This window comes from Octodon degus, unplaced genomic scaffold (assembly GCF_000260255.1).
Source record: "Octodon degus isolate 3935 unplaced genomic scaffold, OctDeg1.0 scaffold00003, whole genome shotgun sequence".
NCBI classification, from domain to species: Eukaryota; Metazoa; Chordata; class Mammalia; order Rodentia; family Octodontidae; genus Octodon; species Octodon degus.
The window spans coordinates 1,483,194-1,490,482 of record NW_004524579.1 but is presented as its reverse complement, the minus strand read 5'-3'; the positions used below and the strand labels follow the sequence as shown (position 1 = coordinate 1,490,482).

The 7,289-nt window shown below is 43.3% G+C and overlaps 1 protein-coding gene across 1 annotated transcript in view; it reads right to left on the bottom strand.

The window, feature by feature from the left end:
• Positions 1 to 4,331: 4,331 nt before the first annotated feature.
• Positions 4,332 to 7,289, bottom strand: part of Taf4b (TATA-box binding protein associated factor 4b) — a gene marked incomplete at its 5' end in the record, with an annotated part of 144,285 nt that continues 141,327 nt past the window's right edge. The window contains one exon of the mRNA XM_023713331.1: positions 4,332 to 4,680. Coding sequence (XP_023569099.1) covers positions 4,516 to 4,680 — 165 coding nt within the window. The remainder of the gene's footprint in view (positions 4,681 to 7,289) is intronic.

The window sequence follows — 7,289 nt, the reverse complement described above, 5'->3', positions numbered from 1 at the left end:
AATAAATAAAGAGCAGCTTGGAAAAAAAAGACTTTGGAATTAATGGAAGTTACCGCTTCCAACTCTACAGGAGGCAAAGCTTGGAACATAATAATTATTCAGGGAGCTGAGGCATCAGTGACAAAGCGCATGCTAAGCATGCACAAGGCCCGGAGTTCAATGCTATGAACCACAACAACAAAGTCACTCTGAAATGATCCCTCTGTGTCATTCATATATTCCTGCTTTCAGCCTGCTATGCCAATCTCCAATGCAATACATAGGAAGGTACATAATCTTAGTTATACTTACACTAAGATTCATGCATTCAGCCAGTGGCTTTCATCAGTATACTACAGAACTACAGGTAGACAGCAGGTAAAGTATGTCACTTAATATCTACCAATCATAGCAAGCATGACCAACATACAATGTCTATGACACATGACACACGTAGGACCACTCATTCAATTCTCACAACCACCTCCCCACCAAGGCACTACTTATAGATGAAGAAAGGCACCAAGAATGTGCTTGAGGTCTCACTCTGGAGAAAAGCAGGACAGAGGTGGGTGGTCAGGGTATCTTCTCGTACAGGCCATGCAGTACTGCCTGCATGCCACCTGCAGCAGGGGACCTTAGCAAGATGCACAAATGGCATTATTATCTTAAGAGCTGCCATTCACATCACTCTCATCATGCTAGATCCACGAAACTGAGCTTCTTGGGGGTATTTTATTTTTCCTGAATGTCCCACGCAGCAAAATCTCCATAAATCCTGACCCTCCTACAGATCCACTGTTCACTGTATCTACCCAGCCAGGGCTCACGGACAGGACTATCTTAAGATTCTTATTTGCATAACAGTTTCTCATTGTTTTCCCAAAGAAAAATATTTTGAGGCCAATTTGTAAATGGTGAAATAACTTTAGTGAAAAAGGTAACCAGGTGCAGTGGTGCAAACCCGTAATTCCAACGGGGCAGGAGAACTGCAGGGTTAAGGCCAGCCTGAGCAACCCAGTCTCTAAACAAGAAATAAAAGGGCTAGTGATGCAGCTCAGTCCAAGTGCACGGGCTCTGGGTTCAGTCCCCAGTTCTGGGGTGGGGACTGAGCAGAGTCACAGCTAAAAGGCAGCAATATAATACAGCTGAAATGCATATGAACAAACTACCATGTTTGAAGCAGTCAGAGGAAAAGATATCAAATATTCATAATGCCCATAAGTAAAAACACAAACATTTGTGTCAGTTTGGGAAGGCACAGGAAAGAGCTCGAAAAGACAGGAATGTCAAAAATAAAATCTAGCTGCTAGGTAACGTGTACAAACGTGTTACACACTAAACCTTTGTCTCCTACTGTCACTAGGTCTCGTTGAGAACAGTTTTATAAACATTTAGTTGGCTTACTATACAACTAAGCAAACAGATCAAGTCCAATCTAATCAGCCTGAGACTTGGGTTCCAGCAGCTTCCTAAAAAGTATGCCTTATCATGGGTTCTCTGCTGCAACCATGATATATCACTATAAAAGGTCTTAACAGAAAAGAAAGAAGGGAAAAAGTACACTTAAGTACATACTCAGGCTAGCTTGGATAACTGTACTGCTGGCTTCTACTGGTCTACTATAAGGAATAGTTCATACTTAATTTTTTTTCTTTCTTTTTCATTTTTTGACCAATATTGTATGCTTATATCTGGTAATCTGAACAACTAATTTGAAGGCAATACGCAATATAACAACTATCGTTACGTTTATAGTGAAATTGTGTATTGTTTCTAATGTTTTTTACTATTTTTTTTATTCTCTTAAAAAAAAGAGACACAGGAATAGAATGTTAAACATTGCTTGTTTCTAGAGGAAGACTCTCATAGGTGTGTGGGATACCACTTAAAAGGTTAGTTACAAGTGAATGGATGAAATGTTTAATATATAATGTACCTCATTGAGTTGCATTAAAAAATAAGTGGGGAGTTTCTGATGCTTTCCCCTTTCACTGTTCATCCCCTACAGTAAGTACTGAGCACAGGCAGGTGATTACAACCTCCAGGGCTTAAAGGACCTGGAGAGGGAGGGCTTACCTGCCCATGTGAGTAGAGCGCCACGGGCTCCCTCCTGTCAGCTGCCACGATAAGGGTGTACTGAGCAACTACAGGTCTTCTGACTTTCAAAAGAAATGGAAATATAGATTTTGTGAATTAAAACTGCATGCCAAACAAAGCCTATCTGTAGATCAAATCTACCCGGAGGCCACATTTTTGCAACTGAGTGGAAAGTGACTTTGGGTGCCCTCAGCGCCCCCTGTGTGCAGGATAGGCCCACAACACAAAGTTTCAAACTGTCCACTCAAAATACATTTTGAAAGCAAGAATCTTAGTAAAGGAAACCTTGCTGAGCCAAGAAAAGCTCTTGTAATGAATACACTTCAGCTGAGTTTGGAGTCAGAAGGCATGTGAATGTATAACTGTTTCAAAGAAAGCGATACAGCAACTGCAACCTGAAGCAAAGCTCTGGAACCCAAATGCTGACACTCCAAAATAAACACCCACCAGGGCAAAGGGAGCCGCACACCCCTGGCACAGTCGAGCCTTCCCAGGACTGGCTACTGCTGAGAACTGGCTTTCTAAGTCAATGACAGGGCAAGGTTGTTCTTATAATAAAATAATTATTTTAATGAAGTATTTGAAATAATTTTAAACATCTGATCAATAAGATTATACACAAATGTCAGAGTATGCTGCACTTTACAAAAAAATAAAGCTAAGCATTTAAATATACAAAACAACTTTGGGTATAGATCTCTCCTTAACTTTTTTAACATACATAATTTACAGCATTTTATATAACTTGTTGAAACAAACAATGTGGCCCACTATAATCCTACCATTGTATACTACCATAACAGTCCCAATGAGAACAAAATAAAGAGTGACATACTGGAGGGGACTTTGTTCCCCTGAATTGCTCTTCTGAGCAGCACAGCTTTTCCTACCTTTAAAACCTTCTTGGAGAATTTCAAACTTCTTGGTATACGTGATTCTAGCAACAACTATTCATCAGTTCGGATCCACACAGGTGGAATTAAAAAAAAAAAAAAAAAAGAGGGTCTCTCTGCACATCAGCCTCCTCCCCAAGGACCTGTGTCTCAATCACTGCACACGCTTCTCACATTTGGAGCCAAGAACCCAGGCTCCAAACCCGACAGCACCTTTTAAGTACAGAATCCAAAGGGGACTCCTACTGCTGAAAATTTCTAACCATCCATTAGGATTTTTTAAATGTACCATGATGCTTAAAATTTAAGGTAACTAAAATTTTTTTCAAGGAGAAGGAACTGCTCAAACCATCCTATCCTCCTTGGAATTTAAAATAATACACAGAAAAAAAAAAAGACTTCCTTTTGAAATAGCAATGTAATTCAAAACGTTTCACACACTCTCCTTTCTTGGCAAGGCTATGACTTCCTTTTCCATCAGCAAAGCGCACCCCTTCCTGTTTGGGCGTGGGCAGCCACTTCCTGTTGTGCGGATCCATTTTCATTTTCCCCTGCTCAGTCTAAACTCAGTACCTCACCATTCCTTCTTTTCCATCTCCAACGAGGTATATCTGCAGCAGCTTCAATATGAAGGCTTCCCTGACAAGGACATCCTCTCACTTAGAATAGAAGCAGCACATGGAGAGAGGAGTCAAACAACTGGCAACCTCAGGCACACACTGTCCCCACCAGTCTCATTCTGACAACCGTGGGGCTCAGCCAGGTCGACACAGTGGTCTGTCACATTGAGCTACAGAAGGTGACTGCTATGATTAAGTAAGCAACTTGGGACTCCAGCACGGGAAACCTAACATTGGAGGCAGGCTCAGTTTAGGATGAAATACATTCTTCTCGCAAGCGGTGCTTCTTCCTTTCCTCAGCATCTCCACACAGGCTGGGCTAGGCAGCTACCAGGGGAGACACCTCATGTTACAGTCAGGTAAAGGAAGCAGGTAGTAACAAGCAGGGCCTTAGCCTGCTGTAATTAAACACTCAGGTAGCAGCTGCTACTTCTGCATAAAGTGTACTTCATAACCGATATTCAGAGGGCAATGAATGAGGAGTTCTGGTCTATAAGGACCCCATGAGGGCCAGCAAGATAGCTCAGCGGACTAAGCGCCCGCTTAGGCAAGCGCAGGGACCGGGGTTTGATTCCTAGTACCACATGCTGCATCAGCCCCACCCTTGGGGCACGCTAAGCCAGTCACCAAGACTGGGCATGGTGGTGCACGCCTGTAATCCCAGTACTGGGGAGGCTGAAAACAGGAGGATCACTATGAATCCAAGCTGCATAGTGAGACCCTGTACCAAGTGCATAAATTTAAAAAAAAAAAGAACCCTATGAGATGTACAGTAAAATTTAAGAAAAGCTTATTAACGGAAAACAGTGGTCTTCCATGTTGGTGACTGTTCTCCAGAAACTGAGATGTCAGGACAGTGCAACCATGCTCTTTTGGTCTTCTTTGGCAGTAAACAACAAGGATCTGGACAGTGAGAAGAGCAGTCACTTCAGAAGGGCAAGGTACAGAGCCCGAGAGTACTTCATGTCCCTTTCCTGTTCCATACAGAATATCAAGTCCCTGAGGCAGACTCTTGTGATTCTTGGACGGAGCAACTGTTTGGTGGCTGTCAGGCTGGATGTCCCACAAGCGAGATTGTCTCTTGAGCCCTAAACAGAATGAAAGGAGAAACACTTTAAAAGAGGACTCTTTCACAGCAGGAAAGCCTGCCTGGGGCACGAGAGCCACTGTCTTCTGGGCACCAGGCAGGAATGGGGATCAGGGCATGCTGGCACCTCAGGCCTGTCCTCCTGCAGCCCCGTCTCCAACCCCCTCACCTGGTGCCCGGCCTTACCGGCCCCTCCCTGGAACCTAGCAGTGGTCTCTGAACTTACGTATTTCTCCACTTTCAGTCATTCCCTCACTCCATTTTCCTGCACATTCCAAACCAGACTTTCTACTTTAAACATCTTACGCCAAATTTCTTAAAAGTGATGAGTGTGTTTTTCATTTGATTGTGGTGATGATTTGATACATAAAAACCTAATCAGATTGTACGCCGTAAATGTAGGAGATCTGCTGTACATACATCATTAGCAAAAATCAAAATCGAAGACTTGCATGAATTAGGCTGTCCATGCTCCTCACAGTCCAGTACCGCTACAGGAACATGTAAAACACTGAGACCTGTATTACTCACTATCTCTTTTTCATTCATACACCATTGCAGTAAAGTTGTTTGAGCACTATGCTCATTTATCAAATAAGTGAGCTAAGAAAAAATGAAGCAATCTGTTCACAGTCACATATCAAGGTTGAGTTGGGAGTCAATTTCTAGTTTGATAAGCTCAACACTGCTAACCACTGAGCTAGACTGTCAGTCATACCAGGTGTACCAGCATCACCTTGGCCTTCCTTTGGCATTACCTCCCATGCCTTCATTATAAAATATGTGAACACCAGCCACGCTGTCCCTCTGCCAACAGAAGGAGCCATCCTAGGCCAATCTACTCATCTTCTGAGATTTATTTCAAATGGGCCTACATGCCCTCCGTCTGAGGAAAATCTCCCTGTGTTGATACTTCACTGGCATGATAGTAATTTGTCTGATTCCACCACAACCACATGGTCACTAGATCAGACACTTTCTGAAGACAATGACTAGTGTTTCTGTCCACGAGGGTTTAGCAAAGTATAGAGAAAAATACCAGATGTCAGTAAGATTTTCTGACTTGAATTCACTAGTTCAAAACCAAGCAACCCATGTGAGGTCCAAATGTCATTCAAAATGAATGGAGCTTTATACTGTGTACTAAGACAGTTTTCTAAATGCTAATGTCCAGGCATTGCTACCTTGAAGTAAAACTGGAAGAAGAAATGCACAGCAAAGAATTTACACAGGACAGTCTTATGAAAGTGCAACCTTTTACACTTTCTCCCTTTTGTACCATACTTTGCTTCAAAAACCATCTTGGTAGGACTGGCAATTCCTTGTCCACTCAGATGACTGACATAAAAAAAAAAGATGTTTGGGCTGGGGAGATAGCTGGGTGGCATAAATGCCTGTCTGGCGAGCTCAAAATGTCCCTAGTACCACACGCCATGCTGGCCCAGAACCAGGCATGGTGGTGCATGCCTGTAATCCCAGCACTAGGGAGGTTAAGACAGGAAGATCGCTTCGAGTTCCAGACCAGCCTAGGGGCTACAAACATGAGCAGAGGGCCAGCACAAACTGTAATGAGACCCTGTATCCAAAGAAAGAAAGGGGGGAGGGAGAGAGGGAGGGAAGGGGGGGGGGGGGGGAGAGAGGGAGAGGAAGAGGGAGAGAGAGAGAGAGAGAGAGAGAGAGAGAGAGAGAGAGAGAGAGAAAAGAAAGAAAAAAATGTTTTGTTTTGTTTTGTTTTTTTTGCAGAACTGGGGATTGAACTCAGCTATCTCCCCAGCTCCTTACCCATCACATTTGAATTGCTCCCTCCATATTTTTGCTTATTTTCCTTTTTATATATATTTGGAGGGAGAGTAAGGTTTCCAAAATACCAGAGTAAGAAACCATCAACTGCCCAGGGCTGGGAAGGCTGAGAGAGGAGGATCACTAGAGTCAGAGCTGCATAGTGAGACTCTATACCAAATAAATAAAAATAAAAGGTAAAAAAAAATTTTTTTTAAGATTCAGCAAACCATCAACTAATTCCATGCACACCCATATCATGAGCTGGGGGCACTTTATCAGATGGCCAAATTTCCTAAAAGATACTTTCCAGTTTTTGAATGACATGGTACCACAATCTTATTTCTACATTCATTAGGCTCAACTTGCTTGCAAGGCTCCACGGCAAGAGCTTTGGAAAGCTCATGTTCTAGAAGAGGGGAAAAGTGCTATTCTTGACTGCGCAGCTGCGTGGTGACCTCTCCAGGAGCCGACTGGCAGCACAAAGCTGAGGGCTTTGGCAGGATGCAGCCTGCGCGTGAGCAACCACCTTGGGCTGGCTCAGGGAGGCCAGGAAGCACTGGGCGGCAGCTCCACTCTGCAGGGACCACTGCCCAGCCTCAGTGCAACTTACACGTCACCTTAACTGCTGTAAGTCAGCACTGTGGGACAATTTTCACAAGAGAATTTCAGAGTGTGCCCACAACTCACCTTTAAAAACCAAATTAAAAAAAAAAAAAAAAAAAACCAAATTAAAAAAAAAAAAAAAAAAAAGAGGGTCTCTCTGCACATCAGCCTCCTCCCCAAGGACCTGTGTCTCAATCACTGCACACGCTTCTCACATTTGGAGCC